Below are 21,114 nucleotides of genomic sequence, written 5' to 3'. Positions count from 1 at the left end.
ATGGCCCCCGCCAAATGTTTTTAGAAAGTGGGTGGAGCCAGGTAGGGGTTTTGCCCATCTAGGCTTCTGATTGGCTATTAAGAGATTTAATTGGCTGTGCAGCACAAGGATCTAGTTACTTAAGCTGTGGCAATCATTTGGTGGCTCGCTCTACCTCCTGTGGCAGCTGTTTTGCTGCTGCACCCATCACGCTGTGTCAGAAATCAGACAGAAAGCGCCTCCTGCTCACAAAGCAGTGCTTTGGATTTATTACAGCTAGGGGAAGGGCCGTGGCTCAGTAGCAGAGCATCTGCTTGGCATGCAGAAGATCCCAGGTTCAATCCTCGGCATCTCCAGTTGAAAGGACTAGGCAAGTAGGTGGTGTGAAAGACCTCAGCCTGGGACCCTGGAGAGCTGCTGCCGGTCTGAGTAGACAATACTGACTTTGATGGACCAAGGATCTGATACAATATAAGGCAGCTTCATGTGTTCATGTGACTCACAAATGAACGTTACAAGGTATGCATCTCTCCTTTCAAATAGAGGTGTGGGTGCCACAAATCTTCAAGCTTAGCAGGAGCTCAGCAGCTTGATACGGACAATGAAGAAGAGTTGGTTTTTATATGCCGACTTTCTCTGCCACTTAAACGGCTTACAATCACCTTCTCTTCCCCTCCCCACAACAGACACCCTGTGAGGTAGGTGGGCTGAGAGAGCTCCAAGAACTGTGACTAGCCCCAGACCACCCAGCTGGCTTCATGTGTAGGGGTGGGGAAACCAACCTGATTCACCAGATTAGCAACTGCTGCTCATGTGGAAGAGTGGGGAATCAAACCCAGTACTCCAGATCAGAGTCCACTGCTCCAAACCACGGCTCTTAACTAGTACACCAAGCTGGCTCCCCAGGCCTTCCTTTCCCCCCAACTGAAACACCCACCACCTAGCATTTAGTCAGAATAGCATAATGGGTGAGGAGATAGGAAAAGCAGTCCTGGATCACACATGTGCTACAGCTCTCATAGAACTGGATGGAAAGGAGCTATAACAAGGTGGAGACTGAAGGGTATCCATGTCTAGGGACCAAGCATTTGGGATACAGATAGTCAATAAAAGACAACTGGACTGGTAATCAAGGGGGCAGTTTGCAACGATCTGCACAACATAAGTTCTTAATAAACAGAGGCCGCTAAGCCACTGTGTTATAATGGGTATACTGCAACATACAGGGCAAAGGCTAAATGCCAATACCAACAAAAAAGGCAACAAAAGTATTTAAAATACTAAATTTAATTTTCACATTTACATTTAGTCTTTTCATCATTTCCAACAGTCTGAGCACCACTACTATGCATTATCAAAACATTCCATACATATTTGAAATGAACCAAAGGGTGGATTCCATGTGTTTAAAAACTTAAAACAGGCATTTTGGACAACACATTCTGGACGACATTAATCAGACTCTGCAGGGAAAGCTTTAGCATTTATAAAAAGAACAGCCAGATATTAATGGTTAAACATACAGGATTGAAACTTGGGGAAAAAAAGGAACCATTTAAGCTTCTTGCTTACAGAGTCTGTCTCCACTGCCAGAGTGCTTGAATAATCTATAAACACAAAGAAAAGTTAGCATGCTTAGATATTCCTTCTCTCAAGTACAAATATCCTGACATTTAACGCAGTTTAAAGGTAAAGGTGCAAGCACCAGGTCATTACTGACCCATGGGGTGACGTCACATTCCGACATTTACTAGGCAGACTGTTTACGGGGTGGTTTGCCAGTGCCTTCCCCCATCATCTCCCCTTTACCCCCAGCAAGCTGGGTACTCATTTTACCGACCTTGGAAGGATGGAAGGCTGAGTCAACCTTGAGCCAGCTACCTGAAACTGACTCCCTTCGGGGATCGAACTCAGGGTGTGAGCAGCTTTTGACTGCAGTACTGCAGCTTACCACTCTGCTCCACGGGGCTCTTTAATGCAGTTTAGAAGAGGTAAATACTTATGTACACATTAGTTGCCTATACGAGTAGAGCTTTCTCTGCTGAAAAGGTCTTCAGTCTGGATGCAAGGGTAGGAGGACCAGCATGCATAAAAACTCAGGCCTACGTCAATTTTTTAAAAAGCTCCCAAAAAAACCACACACCGCTTGGTACATTTATAGATTAAAGTTACTGAGTATTTTTTTTCCTTTTAAGGTTGCTCTCACTCTATAAAGCATAGTCAAAGAAAGCAAAAGGAAGGGTGTGTCTCAGTTAGGCAAATACTGTCTGAACTCTGCCTGCCCTGCCTTCTGTCCAAATCCACTTCAGTAGCTCAACTAACAGTCTCCCTTCGACAGCCGCAATTCCCATCCAACCCCCACCCCCCCGCCGGCTTTGAACTGTTTGGGGGAAAGCAGAAAATCATAACTGTTTTGTTAAAGGAATTTTGATAGGGAAATTTAAGATTTACAAGATCTAGCCCGACACGGCTCGCTTCCTGATACCAGCCCCATGACTTTCTGGCCTGCTTTCACACGGTCCGTTTGGTTGATTTTGGGAAAGGAAAGCCCAGAGACTGCCAGAGGCCCTAGCGCAGTAGTTCCCTTCCCTGCAGAAAGGAAGCTGGAGGGTAGGCTGGCCAAATTCAGCAGAGAAAACCACAGCACTTTTTTTTTTTTTTTTTTGGTTAAAATGGAGCTGGAGAATCCTGTGGGTTCAGTGAAAAAGTTTACTGACCATGTAAGGAGAAAACTTTTTTACACAATCACCACTTCCAACAGCTTAACCTAAGTATTGTTTTGTAATCTGGTAACACTCTTATATTTTCAAGTGTGCAGAACGACAGGGAAAAAGTGGGAAAACTGTACAACAGAAAGACTTCATCAAACCTTAATAAATGCCATTACCTTCTGATCCTCTGTCCTGAAACAATTCTTAATGTAATTCACAAACTTGGCTTCCACCTTAGGAAGAATAGTTCCCTATTGTGAAAGAGAAAAGAAATAACCAAAACTAAGAATAAAATAAACCAAGCAGTTTGCAGCCCGTGTAGGAAAAAGACACTTCCATGCACTAGTGTAAGCTATTTCCAGTTCCCCTGCTAACATTCTGGATCTGAAGGACTTCTATCAGTGTGGAAGGGAGATACAAAAAGTTACCTTATGGTGAATGTTTATGCCTCTGTTCTGATGGGAGTACAGAGACCCTTGAACATGTCATGTTTGACTGTAAAATTTATAGTAAGATACGAGAAGCCATTCCTCTGTAATAGCTGGTTTCCCAGGGAGATCCAGAGCAATCCGTCTCTAACATGCTCTCAGATAAGGACATGGAGCTAACTTTTAAAGTGGCCAAATTTGGATGGCAAGCTATGAGGACTAGGTGTGCATGGGTTGAACTCAATAGTTGAGTGATTTTAGACTTATATTTATGTTGATTCCAATTATGTACTACATTTTAAAATCATGCTCTCAACGGCTTTTTATGAGTGAGTGATTACAAGTATTTATTGAGGTATATACTTGCTGTCCTTTTTATGTATATTTATGTATATATTTTATTTGCTGTCTTGGACCGTATTAAACTTATTATTATTATCTATCAGTGAAGGCCCATCCAGCCAAAACCAGTTTCATCTGCCAAAATTACATGCCTGGTTTTATCTACTTAAGCCTTCTCATCAAGAAAATATGTCTTCTCTCTTGGGTTTGCTGCACACTGACAAATAAGCCTAATATAAAACCTTCCATCACTGTTAAAATCCAAGCCTATCAAAATATGGCATTAAGAATTTAATGCTTCTCTGTCCCAGCTGGCTACTTTCTCAGCAAAGTGCCATCAATATCGGATTGACTTGGCAACTTTAACTTACCTTTTGTACTTGTCCCTGCATTTTTGCTTTCATCTCTTCTAGAGTAATGGGTTTTGGTGATTTTGGAGTTTGGGGTTTCTTCTTCTCATGAGATTCTGGAGTCTGAAACACAAGCAGCTGGTATGAGCTTCGCCCCAAAACTATGGCAAAAAATTTTTGACAGAAAATAACTGCATCTTCTCATTTTGTCTACAGTACACACTTTAATTGCAGATTTAGATAATAGTTATAGTTTACTGCGCAAGACAAAGGTTGCAAACCTCAGATGATCCTCCATAGCCTGTATGTAAATTCTACCTCTAGTTCCCAGAGCACTAAGTACATCTGTTTTAAATAGATAAACAACTTTAACTTGTTTGCACCATTCCCAAATACAGAAGATTATGATGACCACATTCAATTATTTCCTCATCATTTTAGGAACCCATAGTCAAAATTACAGATACTAACGTATTATACAATGCTCACTCACTTTTGATTTAGCTGGTGTCGCCGGCTTAGAATCTTTTCCATTCTGGTTTGATTTTGGTGTGTTTTTCACAGAAGAATCACGGGCCGGCTAGAATTATAATACATTTTATTTTAAAACTTGTATTTAAAATACATGCTGTAAAAATGTAATTTAACAACTACATAGGTAAAGAATGCATCCTCAATATCCTTATGAGATCCAGCCAAAGGATTCATTTCCTAGAAGCCAGCACTATATACTGGCGTTCTCTTTCTACTCCCTGCAAAAACACAGGGTAAATGGAACCAAGTAATCCCAAATGGCCCTGCCTTTTATGGCCCCCTAAATCAACAAGTATTCTCTCCTATACTGTGACAAAATACCTACTTGATGAGTAATAATTGTATCTTTCTCTTAGATCCCCCTAGCCACATGGCATGTACAGAGCAGAGGCAAATGAACCCCCCCCCCCTATACACGCTCCATGCCAAGAAATGTCAAGCGGCAAATCACAACAAAAAATTGCCCATAGGTAAACGAGGCATTTAGTTGCTAGAATGGAGTTGCAATTTATGATATGAGGAGTGACTTCAGCAAAAGAGTAGCATCTGGGAGGACAATGCCAATAAGGACAGCAGGGCAATTGGTCGTGAATGAAAAGCCTTTGTCTTAGCTGCTGGCTTTCATTCATACAATGCGAATTGCAGGCATATCTATTCTGGAGCACGAGAACAAACAGCATAATACAGACTGCATAAGTGCATACATTTGATTTAAAGCATTGACGATGTTCGGTAAAGTGACTGATCTCTAACCAAATACTGAACTCTAGATCACAGCTCTTCCATCAGCAATTGCAGAAGCTATAAAAGCACGCAGTGGTTCCAGATAACCTGACCCCTAACAGAAGTTTGGAGCAGCACTATGGATATTCCTAGTCTGTTTCAATCATTAAACAACAGCGCCATCTAGTGGTTCATGGTGCAACCAAATATGACACAGCATGGCACAAACACTGGGGCAGCGTCAAAAGATGCAAAACTTCCAGGAGAGGAGTAACACTGTCCTTCAGTGTTACTCCTCTGAAGATGCCTGCCACAGCTGCTGGCGAAACGTCAGGAAAGAAAATACCAAGACCACGGTCCCTCAGCCCGGATAACCTACAAGAACCAATGAACTCTGACCGTGAAAGCCTTCGACAATATTTTATTCCAGGAGAGACTTCTCCCAAATAGTAACATTACTGAAACCTAGTTTTTAAAGCCCAAAGATTTGTATACTCAAAGCAGCTTCGGAACATCTCATCCACTGAAGCTCAAATTTAATCTGCAAATCTTTCAAATTATATTTTTTTTAGACACGTTTTATCAGGTGCTAAAAAGGCATTTCCCTAACCTAGATAACCCCAGGATAGCCTGATCTCGTCAGATCTCAGAAGCTAAGCAGGGTCGGCCCTGGTTAGTATTTGGATGGGCAACCTCCAAGGAACACCAAGGTCGTGACTCTGGGGCAGGCAATGGCAAACCACCTCTGAAAGTCTCTTGTCTTGAAAACCCTCCGGGGTTGCCATAAGTCAGCGGTGACTTGACGGCACACACAAAAAAGCATCCAGTAGTACCTTGTTATTCGTAAATGGCAAAGATGCTGAGACCACACAAATAACGTGGCAGCTTCTCTGACCCTACTAACTGTAACCAGATGGAAAAAAGGAATAAAACACAGTGCCAGGGAGACATCTTGAGATACTTCACATTGACCCTTGAGGACATAGCTCAGCCTTGAGATACTTCACTACATGTCTTGAGATACTTCACTACATTGAACCTTGAGGACATAGCACAGCCGTGTAACTGAAGGATGGTCAACTGCCATCTATCTCAGCACAGCAACCAATGGCAGCTCAGTTTCTACGGCAACTCTACACAACAGGTGAGGTGTGCCTTCTCCCCTTCCTGACTTAAAAGCAACAGGCCAATTAGGTATTTCTTCACTGAAAATCTTAACAGCTCTTTCAAAAGGCAAGGGACAGCTATGGTTCCAACGTGAACAACTTTTACAGCCACAGAAAGGAACTTCCTTTGGGACAATTTTGGCCACAGGCAACCAGACAAGGCCCAGACCCAGCAAGAGCTCCAAGACATGCGGCTGAACCACGTGTGTGTAAAATGCCATCAAGTCGCAGCCGACTTATAGCAACCCTGTAGGGTTTTCAAGGCAAGAGACTAACAGAGGTGGTTTGCCACTACCTTCCTCTGCTTAGCGACCTCGGTATTCCTTGGTGGTCTCCCATCCAAGTACTAACCACGACTTACCCTACTTCTGAGATCTGACAAGACCAGGCTACGCATGGCCATCCAAGTCAGGGCAGCTGAACCACACAGGGCTGTATAATGCTCTCCCTACCCTAATACTGGCTGTGGAAAAGAGCACGTGGGAGAATACAGCAGCCACCCACTGCAAGCAAATTTGGCAGGGTCTGCTGCGGAGGCAATGTTTATTTGGAGACCTTCATATGCCCTCACCATAGCTAGAGCTGATGGGACTGAGATGCTGATGTCAGTCTGTACCTTGACATACAGACAAAAGACTGAAATACCTCTAACCAATAGAGCCAGCAATTAAGCATGAAAAGTAGAAGCACAGTTTCCCAAGAAAGAAGAATCGCTAAAAATCGGAATCGCAGCAGAGGCGAACTGAAAAACTGTGGAAATCTTGACATACAAGATTTGAGAATGAAATTGTTTAGCCTGCCCCCATCTTACTACAGCAGTACTTGCATTTTCAAATCCCTGTAGAAGAGGAGGAGTTGGTTTTTATATGCCAACTTTCTCTACCACTTAAGGGAGAATCAAACCGGCTTACAATCACCTTCCCTTTCCCTACCCTCCACAGACACCCTGTGACGTAGGTGGGGCTGAGAGAGGTCTGAGAGCTGTGACTAGCCCAAGGTCACCCAGCTGGCTTCGTGTGGAGGTGTGGGGAAACAAATCAAGCACACCAGATTAGAGTCCGCCGCTCATGTGGAGGAGTGGGGGAATCAAACCCGGTTCTCCAGATCAGAGTCCACTGCTCCAAACCACCGCTCTTAACCATTACTCCACGCTGGCTATACAAAGCTAAAAAGTTGCCTTTCCCAATTAAAGCATGCAGTTCGGTGATCTGTGGACAGCACAGCTGCTGCTCATTTTACACACCGAAGTACCGGAATTTAAATCTGGCACGAACAAGCGGCCAATAAAAATGCAAATGTCCATCACCTGCGCTGGACCTCCAGCTTTCTGAGGCTCCATTATGCCTGAATACTAGATTCGAATCCAGCAGCACCTTCGAGACCAACCAGATTTACGGGGTATAAGCTTTTGGAAGTCAAATCTCCCTTCATCAGATCTGACAAAGGGAGTGGACATGTTCATGGAGGACAGGGCTTACCCATGACTAGTCAAAATGGACACTAGTCATGATGCATCCCTGTTCTCTCCAGGATCAGAGGAGCATGCCGATTATATCAGGCGCTGTGGAACACAGGCAGGACAATGCTGCTGCAGTCGCCTTGCTTGAGGACTTCCCAGAGGCACCTGGTTGGCCACAACGTGAACTGACTGCTGGACTTGATGGGCCTGGGTCTGATCCGGTATGGCCTTTCTTATGTTCTTATGACTCTTGAAAACTTATACCCCGAAAATCTTGTTGGCCTCTAAGGTGCCACTGGACTCAAATCTAGGTCTTTTCCTGCAGACTGACACGGCTACCCACTGAAACGATCTATATCGTTACTTCCCAATTAAATTGCAATCTTCAAAACAGCATTAAACCCACTACCTACTGAGGCATAGCAGCCTTTTAGCTAAATGCAAGGTCCATACACTGGAAAAGCAACTGTAATATACCTGACTCACTTTTTTTGGTGGAATCTTCACTTCCTCTTCATCCTCCTCATCCTCGTCCTCACTACAATAAAAATGGCAATGAGTTTACATTCCCCACAATCCTAATATTTAAAGAACATCCCAATGCACCCCTCCAGTTTTATGTTTAAAAGACTTACAGCCTAGTTTGCAGCCTACAAACAGAAGCAAATGCAGATTCTCAAGCAATGCCGTAACTCAATTATTCCCATCGTGGTGCCTACCAATACACTCCGGGGAGGTCACCTGCTCCTCCCCAGCTCTTCCTTCAAAGAGCCAATCCTAGCTTTTCTCCAGAGTAGGAGCTGCTTCAGAAGAGTCCAGGAGCCAAAAACTGTGTGTCTGCAGGGAGCAACCATTTGGAAACAGTGGCTTCCACTGTAAGAGAATGCTTGGCTTGGAATGTACCAGCCTCCTGTGGCTAGTATCAGCCCCCACCCCCCGCACATGACAGCCATTTTGTGGTGCAATTAACTGCCCATTCTCAAAATTCAGGCTCAGCAACAGCGGGAACTAATTGAGTAATAGCTGCCTTATACCACCCTTCGCTAGAGCAGCTATGATTTAAGGGATCTGCTGTTCCTGAAACACATCAATACAAATCCAACAGCAATAAATAAAAAACATTTGAGACAGTCTTTACAATAACATTTACATCCACTACAGCACACCCCGCCGACATTATAAATGGTGTCCCGTTAAAAGCTACTTAATCACTGTTTGAACAACAACCTCGGGATCTACACAAGTATTTAGAATGACATACTCGTCATCATCTTCATCATCATCTTCATCGTCATCATCATCTTCCTCTGACAGTTTTGCTTTTTTCTGTAAGAAGCACATGTAAATCAAGATGATTTATATGCCAGTGGATGAAATCTAACTTTAAACCTTCGAGTGCAAGTAGCAGTGCTGTCAACTAACAAGATCTTTGGGTTTTGTACACACATTATGGGATTAAGAGCAAGAGACGCCTCGGCCCATTGATTGCATTGGTTTACACTATGTAACCCACCGTAAGTCTCGGTGAGAAAAAGGCAGACTATAAATAATGTAAATAAATAAAATTAAGTTGGAGGAAAGCTCCTTCGGCTGGAGCACTGGTTCCCAACCAGGGGTCCATGGACCCCCAGGGGTCCGCGAGAACTAAATTAAGGTCCGCGAAACAAAGTTATAAAACCATAATAAATTAATATTTTCAATTAAAAGTTCTCTATTATAAAAATATATATTCAAATATTAGTCTAAGTTTAACTAACAGTTATGATTAAAGTTTATTTTCAAATTCTCAGAATTTTTATTTTGAACCTTGGGGTCCCTGCACCGAACAAAAAAGTCCTAGTGGTCCCTGGTCAAAAAAAGGTTGGGAACCACTGGGCTGGAGGAAGGCTTCAAACTTTGCTCATGTGGAGTGGTAGGATCCGTCCCCATTATTTACGAACACTGCCTTCATCATTAAGGCTCAGAGCCTTTGGGCAAAGCCAAGCAGATCATATTTCGACTACTTTTCTGAGCTTACTTGTGCAACTTTACTCAGTGTCACATTTGCCGGCCTCTTTGCTGAAGTGTTCACAATCTTCTCTTCTTCCTCGTCTTCGGATTCTGGCTCTTCTTCTAATGCTAAGACAGCACAAGACAGCGAATCATCAGACTGCATGCTTTAATTGGAACGGCAACCTGTTTAATATAGCATGGGGGAGGGGGGGAAAGAGTTAAATTTCTTACCCACAAGATGTTGGCCACTGACATAGACAGGCCCGGAGCCACTTTTCAACCGCAGAATGACTGGCGGCGTAATTTCGAAGCCACCTAAAGAAACCTTAAGACAAAGTACAAAACTAGGTTAAAAAAAATGCTTTTCCTTAAGAATACACTAGTCTGGCTGGATAGTACATTACCCATATACTCAAAACAATGTTAGGTAAGAACTCCACAATGATAAGTCAAGAATGCAAGGTCAGTAATGCAGCTGTTGCCATTTGCAGACTCAGGAATGGGATGTGCAAAATGCAGCACTGTTTTACCTAAGACCATACTAAGCCATTTTTCTGAAATGCTTAAAACAGGACTCGCAAAACCAAATATGAACAAAAGAAAAATTACACAGGAGTAAACTTGTCTTCTTGGGGGGGGGGGAATACATTGATTCAAGTTTGGCGGAGGGAGCACATTTTGGCACAAGCACCATACCTCTCAGGAATTAAAAATAAGCCTTTAATTAAACAAGACTTAAAACTGTGCTCCATGTCAATCACAGTCTGGCAGCTGGCCAAAGTATCTAAGAGCAGACTAAGCATAGAAGATGCATAGTCAGTCTGTTCATAGCTATCTTGGACACAATATAAACGACCAACAGTATTTTGTACAGTTCTCTCCCTCAGAAGTCCAACAAAGGGGAGAGAAGTACATTTGCAAAATACTTCCTGCTCAGATGCAAAGTGCTAAGAAAACCAGCCCAAGGAAGAAGGCGGCATACACCCTCTAATTGCATTTGGCCAAAACGTTTCCACCAAGTCAACAAGGCAGTATTATGACTGGGTCTGATCAATTCCCAGGACAGCAGCTCCCAAGAGACACCAAATGTGTGGACTGCGCTCTGTAATAGCCGTCAGTCCCCTGGGACAGTAATAATAATAGTGCTTCTAGGCCCAATATGGAACAGGAAATGATGTACAGAACAAAAAAGGCATAGGTTGCTAGCTTAGATGCTGTCCTTCTATGCAGTAGTTAACACAAATTTTCTGAAGCTGAATCTTCTCAAACCTTTGGGAGTGTAACACAGCCAACAACAAAATATAACAAATATTTTTTGTACCCGTTATTCTCATGCTTTTTAGTATACAGTTAACTCTGTAGCAATCAGAACTGAACTGAGTTCAATTCATCCCTGTCAAACTAACCCCATAGTCATGCCTCTTTCCCCTTTCCAGGACCTTATGAAGTGATAAGAAAATTGCATTTTCAGTTGGGTTCACCAGATACACAGCCTTAATCCTGGGGCTGAAGTGCTTCAGAAAGACACTACCTCAGAATCCTTACAACTTTGTAAATTATGGCATTAATGCTTCATCACAAAAATTGAAAAGGCGAGCTTTAAGTATTAGGAGGACATGACTACAAACCAATGCTCGCCTACACCATCTAATCAGCTCACGGCCGAACTGAGATTTAAACTGGAGGTTTTCATTTAGTCATTGCTCTGATGCCCCTAACGGGGGGGGGGGGGGCTGCAGATGGGGGGGGACAGCTAGATTTGAGTCCAGTGGTTTCAGAAGGTAGATATCTGACAAAAGGAGCTTTCTCTCGAAAACTTATACCACAAAGAATCTTGCTGGGCAAGAGCCCTACCTGGCCCCACCCACATCCTAAAAACACTTGGCAGGTGCCATGGTACCCACAGGCACCACAATGGGGACCCCCTGTAATGGTGTGTTTAATTATAATGCACTTCCATGTTTTCAGTGTTATAAAGTTTAACTTGATATGCAAGTAGCACTATCTACTGGGGCTGTGACTGTCTCTGTCTCAACAACACACTTTCTTGTGTTTACTACAAAATGTTTTTCAACCTTCAACTTTTTTTCCTTCTATTAATCTCTGATATGCAGTTTTTGTTAGAGAAAACTGAGACATTGTCTTAAATGACATTCGTATGCTTACTCATTCTATATTGTTAAATCAATAAATTATGATCAGGTTTAATAAGAAATTAACATTGCAATCCTAAACAGAATTACACCTTTCTAAAGCCACTGACTTCAATGGTCTTTAGAAGAACATACCTCTGCTTAGGAACGCACTGCAAATATTCAACTCATGTTTTCCAAAAGCTTTTTGGCCCCATGGCTTCAATATTTCCACAAATTCTACATCTCTACCTACCCATTATCCCATCATCTTTGAGAAGGAAGTATCCTTACCGTAGGCTGCACTGACATTTTCAAGGATGCCAGTGTGACTGTGATCTGGTTGCCTTCATAGTCCAATGCTTCCGCTTCAACAACATGCAACTCATCTTTAGCGCCAGCTCCTAAACTGACCTGCATAACAATTGAGGTTTGCACATGTTTAATTTCTGCATTCATATGTGCAATTATTCAGCTTAAACCAAGTCTACATTTCACTTAGTTGTTAAGCAGAACAGCCAAGCTAGAGAGACAAGACCAACTTGAACTTTCTTTAAAACTGACGCTACACTTATCAAAACTGCTCGGTCACCCAGCTCAATTTCAAACTGAGAAATTTCTTCACGTCTAAGTGCATTGTGGGTCTCTGGAAAGTCAAATGTCAAAAGTGCAGCAATAGTATAACACCCGAAGAACTATTTCACAATATGCAGCATTCTTTACTGAGGGCCTCAGATGTAATCACAGATGTAGCAGTTACAGACAAGGCCATTCCTTAGTGGCAGCATCCGAAATCCTTGAAGGCTGCATTTTAAGGATCAATTAACGATGGTTCTGCATCTGCACAAACTACATTTATTTTACAATACTGGATTGATTAAATGTATATGCACCCATTTCTCCTGAGCATTTCAGGGGATGGTTCGGTGCTTGTTTATTATTTTCCAGTAATTGTAACTTACTGTTCTTAATGAGAGCTGATGTTCATTTTCTTCATCATTCACCTTGAAATGATATTCTTTGTCTGCCTTTAGTTCACAACCTGCAAAAAGCAAAGATTTACACATTACCAGCTTATCAAGGCATCTATCCAATAGCAGATCGGTCCATAAGCAAAAACTGGAAAAATTTAATAGTAATTCTTTAATTACTATAAGGGCGGAAATGAGATGAATCTGTTTCGGTGTTGTCTATACTAAGAAAAGCCTCCGAAGTTTCAAAAAAATTTTTTTGTCTATGATGTAACTTAATGCAATCCTTTGAGAACACAATTTGGCAAATAACATCCAATCAATAGGTACAAGTTATGCATGTCCAGCTTCCGCCTAAAGAGCTTCTCAAAAGCTCATTGTACGGTGAGCCGAACTTGACTTATGTTTCAGGGTTGGCAGATGCACAGGATGTAATTTCACTAAATGCCTGCAGGTCACAACGAAGTTGCCAGTTACACATTACTGTAACCTATGGCTTGCAAGAGAGGCATGAAACACCTACTTAAGGAACATGGCCATCCAGTCATCACTGTATCTCCTCCCTTGGCTTCTGTAACAGCTTCACAGCAATTTTCCACTATGCCCCACTAACACAGGTCTCTTCTTGTCCTAGTTCTCATTCAGGGAGATCAATCTGTGTGTGAGCTGCACTATTGCATAAAAGAACCACACTGTGCTGGAACACAGTGGTTCAGTAAGCAGGCTAAAATTGTTTTCCATAGCATGCCAGTTTTCTACACCCAGGTAATATTTCATCATGCAACCCTATAGGGGCAATCCTAACACACAGCAGCCCAGAAAACATTTTCCCGCAGCAAAAGCTGCATCCACGCATAACTGGATAACCCGTTATCACAACAACTGCAACAGGATTTTCTCAGGGGAACAAGACACGACTGTTTTAGTACAATAACCACAGATGTAGATTCAAGCAGAGAATTGGATCCAAGCAAGCCTTTGTGCTCAATCTCACTTTGTGCTTACAACCTCCCCAACCCCCATGTGCCCTTTGTGTCCATTACGAAAGGTAAAGGTCCCCTGTGCAAGCACTGGGTCATTCCTGACCCGTAGGGTGACGTCACATCCCGATGTTTCCAAGGCAGTCTTTGTTTGCGGGGTGGTTTGCCAGTGCCTTCCCCAGTCATCTTCTCTTTACCCCCAGCAAGCTGGGTACTCATTTTACCGACCTCAGAAGGATGGAAGGCTGAGTCAACCTTGAGCCGGCTACCTGGAACCGACTTCCCTCGGGATCGAACTCAGGTCGTGAGCAGAGCTTTTGACTGCAGTACTGAAGCTTAATTGTGTCTATTAAGTGCCAACCATACCCAGAATAGCCTCTTTGGTGGCCCAAAAAGAGTTTACATTTTAAAACAAAGCAAAGATGGGAAAAATATTTTAAAACAGGATGGAACAGTCATAAAATTGCTCCCATAGCACATTTCTCCAAGGAACAGAAAAAGGCCTTTTAATAAAATGCTTCTAGGCTCTTAGCATCAGTATAAATACCCTAAATGACGCACATTTCGTGCCAATAAAAGTCAATGTTTTAAAATGGTTAGCATCGTCTTTGCTTTTCATATTTTGGGCGCTCTCACTTTTGTCATCAGATAATTCACAGTGGGTGGCCGTGTTAGTCGGTCTGCAGTCGTAGAAAAGGGCCAGAGTCCAGTAGCGCCTTAAAGACTAGCAAAAATATTCTCTGGCAGAGTATGAGCTTATCTGAAGAAGTGAGCTGTGGCTCACGAAAGCTACCAGAAAGCGCACCATGATCTACAGGCAACACGTGTTCGACAGGCCGTACCTCCCCCCCCTGCTCTAACGTCACTAAGGCGCTCACGTCAACGGGGGGGGGGGAGAGGGAAAGCGCGGGGGGGGGGAGAGGGAAAGCGCGGGGGGGAGAGGGAAAGCCCCCCCCACGGGCCTAGCCCGGTCAAGGACGCCACGCGCCTAACCCCCGCCACGTGGGAAGGCCCGCCTAGGCCTCGGGCCTGGCGTTCTCTCTCCGTCCTTCTCCCCACCCGATACGAAGGGCGGGTCGAGGAGGGGAAAGAGGCCCGGGAAGCCGGCAGGCGGCCTCCGTCCGGCCTGGCTTACCGAAGAGGAAGGTCTGCGGCCGCAGGGAGCCCATGCTCTCCATGTCCATGCTGCTGTCCTCCATGCTGCTGTTGTTCTTTGTGCGGGTGTTTGTGTGGGGGGAGGGGGGGTCTCCCTTCGGCTTCTCCTCAGCAAGGCCCACGGAGGGCGGACGGCGGGGTGAGGGGGTGGGGGAAGGGAAACGACGCGTGGGCCTCCTGCACAAGGCGGGCGCGGCGGACGGAATAACGCACCGAGAGAAAGGGCCCGCCTCTTCCCAGCCCCCCTGTATATATAGACTCGCCGGTCTCGCGAGATCCACCTCGGGGAGGAAACCCCCCCCCCGCTCTGTAGCGCGGATCTCGCGAGACTCGCTCGAAGGGCTCATTAGTTCCATGGGCGCTCGTAGGTATCGCGAGAACCGCTGAGTCTCCCGCTCCCTTCTGAGAGTCCGGTTCGAAGGCGCAGGCGCTCTTCAACGTGGTTTCTGTGCGGCGCGCGCGGAGGGAGGGAGGGGTTGTGTGCTTTATAAACGGAGTTCGATTGTTGTCGTCGCGCATGCGTTCTCCAATCTGGACGCTTCTCCGACTTTCTATGCTGATGTATAGGGGCCTTCGTCATTGTGAAAGATCTAGAATACAGGGGAGGGGGCGCGCATGCGCGCGTTCTTTAAAGGGACGGCGCTCTCACCCTTGTTTCGCTTGGGTCCCAATCCATTAAGAGCACGTGCTATTTGGGGTCCTTCCTACCGTCAGCCTGGGTCCTATCCATGGTCACCAAGGGACTATATCAAGAAAGCAAGAAAAAACCAACAGAAATCCTAGACAGAAAAAGTCGTTTAAGAAGAAGGGTTGGAGGGTACTGAAATGATGGGAGAGAGGGGAGGTGTGGGGGAATAACAATGAGTTTTTAATTTGCTTACTAATGTAAAGAATTTATAGATCTGTCCTTTTGGGGGAATTATTATGTAACCTATTCGCTTTTTTAATTCTTTTAATTTTAATTGATGATATTGGTATTTAGGTTATATATGACAATGGGTATATAATGGATATTGGGAATAAATAGAAAATTATAAATAAATATTTACCAAATAGATAATTTTCAATATAAAGGAGTGACTAGATTATGAATAGGTTAGAGGAAGCTGGGTGGGGGGAGTCCAAACTATTAGATGTATTTAACATTGAAGGTATACATTAAGCTATATATTGCTATTTACTAACATATGGAAAGATAAGCTTTATGAAATACCGAATAAGTGATATTATGGAAAACAAATAATAAAAAGTAATTTAAAAAAAGCCTGGGTTCTATGACGTCATCACCAAAAAAACTATATTACAAGATTACCAACCACCCTTGTATTTAACACGACTTTCAGTATAACCCTGTAAATTAACTACATTGATTTCTATGAATTTAGACTAGAGTAACTCTAGTAACATTGAAGAAAGCTGATAGGAAGAAAGTTGATTCCTTTGAAATGTGGCGTTGGAGGAGAGTGTTACGGATACCGTGGACGGCCAAAAGAACCCAAATCAGTGGGTTATAGATCAAATCAAGCCTGAACTGACCCTTCAAGCTAAAATGACTAAACTGAGGCTATCGTATTTTGTTCACATTATAAGAAGATAAGAGTCACTGGAAAAGACAATAACGATAGGAAAAGTTGAAGGCAGCAGGAAAAGAGGAAGACCCAACAAGAGATGGATCGACTCAATAAAGGAAGCCACAGCCCTCAATTTGCAAGACCCGAGCAAGGCTGTTACAGATAGGACATTTTGGAGGACATTGTTTCATAGGGTTGCCGTGAGTCGGAACACACACAGCTCTAGTATATGGCATTGTAATGACACAAACCTTTCCCATGGTATAGCCATTTAGGCTTGGCAACTCCAGGTTGGGAAATTCCTGGAGATTTGGGGTTGGAGCCTGAGGAGGGTGAGGTTCGGGGACAGGAGAGAGATCAAATGTCATGCCATAGAATATCCTCCAAAGCTGCCATCTTCTCCAGGGCAACTGATCTATGTAGTCTGGAGGTCAGTTGAAATGCTGGCCCCATCTGAAGTTTGGTGACCCTAATCCTTTATAATTGTTTTTTTAAATATACGATTCCCGAGGGTTCTAACAGTTTTTTAAAAAGGCCTTATTGACACATTATAGCAAGAGTACCCCTGTCTGAAATTTCTGTCACACTTGCCTATTCTGACGTATTTTGACTCATTCGAACAAAACAAGGCTGGAGAGATGCACATCGCTGCAACAGAACTAATGAAGACGGAGCCAAAACCAGTCGAGAAGCAGCAGCAACTAATAGATGCAACAGGGACCTTCCCATTAGCAGGCTTTCCTATAGAACAATGTCTTTGCCTGGCATGTGGGGCTGTGGCTCAGTGGTAGAGCATTTGCTTGGCATGCCGAAGGTTCCAGGTTCAATCCCCGGCATCTACGGTTAAAGGGTACCATGGTAAGTATCAAAAGCTGTTGAGAGATTCAGTGGACCAACAGGGATACCTGTACACACCTTGTCCATCTCCTAGCAGAATGCATCCACTAAAGCCACTAACAATGTCTCATCATGACTTGCCCCATTTTGGCCTTGTGCCCAGCCCGCCAAAGTTGAAATAACATGGGTTCTTGGCAGGGTTGCCAGCTCCGGGTTAGGAAATACCTAGAGACCTTTGGGGGTGGAGTGTGAGGAGGGCAGAGTTTGGGGTGGGGAGAGACTTCAATGCCATAGAGTCCAAATGCCAAAGCGGCCATTTTCTCCAGAGGAACTGATCTCTATCAGCTGGAGATCAATTGTAATAGCAGGAGTTGTAATAGCAGTTGTAATAGCAGGAGATCTCCAGCTAGTACCTGGGGATCAAAACATTGGCAGCCCATTTCATTGGGAGCTAATAAGAAAAGACAAAAAGACAAAATAAAAATTGAACAAGTTGAAGAACTGTGAAATTCAACCTAAATAATCTCCCAGAAAGTATACAATCTGGTGGGCTTAAACCTTACTGCTGAGGCTGATGAAGCCAAACAATTGGTGAAAGCGCTAAAAATATCCGGGATAGTGTTCCCTCTGTCACCTATTTTGGAGCAGCAAGAGGTGTTCCAGCAGACGTTGATTTTTGAAGCTTGATATTAGACTTTGTTCCATTGGAAAAGAGCCATTGTGCTTCATGTAATACTGAGTTCACATTGTTAAAGCTTTGTATATATATTGTATAATTGTGATAGTATTTGTGATAGTTTTGATGTATTAGCACTGTTGTTTGATGTGATACACTTTTGAGTAGATGTTTTTGCTACAATTGCCTGCACTGTTTTCTTCTTGCCAGTAACCATTAACAGTGTTATTGAGTTGTTTTTTTGTTAGTACCTGGAGGCTGGCAACCCTAGTTCTTGATCACAGCTTCATAGCTTATGGTCTTGTGCTGTAGAAGTATAAACTAGCTATGTGATTGCAAGATTGTGTTGTACCAGTTTGAGGATACCGTACTGCTCACGTTGCTCAGAGGAAAGATAGGAGCATGCAGTTATTTCCATTTATCTCATGTTCAGAAGGATAACTAAATTATCCTTTTCTTTCCATTGTGTTACTCTGTTCCCCCCCCCCCAAAAAATGAAGTTAAATACACGAATGCATTTGCTCTAGGACAGTAAGTATTTGATTGCAGCTGTGATTTGTCCAGTATATCAATAGTTGTAATTAGGATGATTTGTAATAAACTTGTAATTCCATCTTCTCCTTTTGGTTATTGTCAAATAGCACAATGACCCACTGCAAGATAAATGCCATAATTCAAGTAGCTGAATAAATTAGATTGTTTAACAAAGTATTATTCTGGGTTAAAAATATTCATTGTAGGGTTAGAAACATGGCTTTGATATGAACCTTGCTTTCTTTTTTTCTTCCAGATCCACAGAGTTGTCTTTCTTCAACAACAAAATTATCAGAGTCCAGAACAAACCCATGCAGGGCTGTCCTAAGCAGAGTTACACACTTCTAAACCCATAGACTTCAATGGATTTGAAAGGGTTTAACTCTGTTTAGGATTGCACTACAACATACCTAGCCAGCCATTTTATACCAGATTAATAATAACATAATACAGGCCATTTTGATCTCCCATCACCTCCTCCACTTTCATATTCCATCCCATAATTCCAGGTATTCTTGTTAATTTTTAACAGGATGTCTCACTATACTTTTCTATTAGCTTTAATATCTTTTTCAGAAATGTGAGTAGTTCCTTGAAGAAAAAGAAATCATTTCTGATCAGCAAATTTGAAAAGTGTAATGAACGTAGGATTGAGTGAGTCATGTAGATTCACAAGTAGCAAATTCAAGCAGTCCTTTACACAAACAATGAAGTTTTATTTTCAAAAGCTCTGCACGCTTCACCTCTAATCAGAATGGAGTTTCATTCTTCCATACATACCTGGAAATAACTAACTCCGTAGCTCTGTCAATATACACCATACAAGAGTCTATCCGTTTCCCTTAGGGTTTTTGTTTGTTTTGTATTTTTAGAAACCAAAAGCGGACTACCTTTTAAAAGAGGAGGGATCATAGGAAATACCCATGTTATGGTTACTTATTTCCACAGCACTTTTGCTTGCAAAATCCATTACAATCCTTATTTCATTATTGAGGCAGCGGTGACTGGCTTATTCCAGAGAAAAGTAGCGTACACATGAACACATGAAGCTTCCTTATACTGAATCAGACCCTTGGTCCATCAAAGTCTGTATTGTCTACTCATACTAGGGTTGCCAAGTCCCTCTTCGCCACTGGCGGAAGGTTTTGGGGACAGAGCCTGAGGAGGATGGGGTTTGGGGAGGGACTTCAGTGCCATAGAATCCAATTGCCAAAGCAGCCATTTTCTCCAGGTGAACTGATCTCTATTGGCTGGAGATCAGTTGTAATAACAGGAGATCTCCAGCTAGTACCTGGAGGTTGGTAACCCTAAATCAGACCAGCAGTGGCTCTCCAGGGTCTCAGGCAGAGAGTCTTTCACATCACCTATTTGCCTAGTCCCTTTAACTGGAGATGCTGAAGATTGAACCTGGGACCTTCTGCATGCCAATCAGATGCTCTACCACTGAGCCACAGCCCCTCCCAGTAGCCTGGCAAGGGAACATCAGACCTCACCTGATGAGAGTCATAAGCAGTGCAAGTCAAAGGTCAGTGAGGTGGATCCAGTGGTCTATTTCTGCTAGCAGAAGGGTGGAGATGTTTTTTTGCTGATTCTCCCTGTCAAGACTGGCCGTTCTCACCTGAGCTCCAGCCAAATTGTACCGTAACCAAGTCAGGCCTATAAACTCAAACCACCTTCTAAATGTAAAAGGTTTATTAAAGAATAAAAGTTCAAATTGATTAAGAGACAGGTTACAGAATTCTTAAGGCACACTGGCAAGAAAATAATGAAAGGCTTGCTAAATATACTTACTACTCTATTACATAGCAGATGTTGCTGTTATCAAGGTAAGCTGGTTCAGGTCGTTGTAGCTTGCGTTGAGGCATTGTGATGGTTCTTGTAGATAATGCATGGCAACACAAAAAGCAATAGTCATATAGAAGGTGAAGGAAGGTGTCTCATTATGACTTATGGCAAAAGTGAACCTAAGTCAGATTGATGAAGAAGTCTAATATTAAGGTTTAATCTATCCCCATATTCCAGTATCTATGTTTGTTCCCAGAAGGCTTTGCGTGAACCAAAGTATATTCATGAACGTCTCTAAGATTCTAGTCTGCAACAATCCTTATAAGCATCATTGTTGGAAAGATTATGAACATCCATTTCTGGGAAATGTGCTTGGCAGCACTGGGCAGAGCTAAAGGCCAATTGGGATCTGTCCCTCTTCTCTCCACCTATAGGTGTGCTTTATATGTGCGCTTTGAATGTTAACTGTAATGTCTTTTCTGGATATGCATTGCTTCTTTATTAAAGCTATTTTCTCTGGAACTCAGACTTCTCTGATTCCATTCTTAAAATCATGTTCGGCTTGGAGACACCCACATTATAGATCTACTACAAGATGACCCATGACTTCCAATCAGCGTTGTTACCAAGGAGAAGTCTCTAGAATGGTTCAAACTGGTTTATGCCAGAATATGGTTCTCATGAGTAAGGAGTGAAATCATTCCCCCCCCCTCCCAACTTCCCACAGATGAGTCAAGTTGCCCGCTCAGGCTGGTATGCTGCCCTGTCCTTGAACAGGCCTTATCTGTT

General features: G+C 43.1%; 1 protein-coding gene across 1 annotated transcript; it reads right to left on the bottom strand.

Moving 5' to 3' along the window:
* Positions 1-1,408: 1,408 nt before the first annotated feature.
* NPM1 (nucleophosmin 1) lies at positions 1,409-14,986 on the bottom strand. Its single transcript, XM_056856277.1, has 11 exons — positions 14,903-14,986; positions 12,779-12,858; positions 12,111-12,230; positions 9,916-10,009; positions 9,710-9,810; positions 8,950-9,018; positions 8,179-8,214; positions 4,304-4,390; positions 3,832-3,933; positions 2,867-2,941; positions 1,409-1,586 (listed from the first exon to the last, which is right to left on the bottom strand). Exons 1-11 carry the CDS (start codon positions 14,964-14,966, stop codon positions 1,548-1,550), a joined length of 867 nt encoding a protein of 288 aa, XP_056712255.1. The 5' UTR covers positions 14,967-14,986; the 3' UTR covers positions 1,409-1,547.
* Between the last annotated feature and the right edge of the window lie 6,128 nt (positions 14,987-21,114).

Source organism: Euleptes europaea, chromosome 10 (assembly GCF_029931775.1).
Source record: "Euleptes europaea isolate rEulEur1 chromosome 10, rEulEur1.hap1, whole genome shotgun sequence".
Taxonomy (NCBI): Eukaryota; Metazoa; Chordata; class Lepidosauria; order Squamata; family Sphaerodactylidae; genus Euleptes; species Euleptes europaea.
The sequence above is the reverse complement of the archived record's forward strand: the minus strand, read 5'-3'. Positions and strand labels throughout refer to the sequence as shown.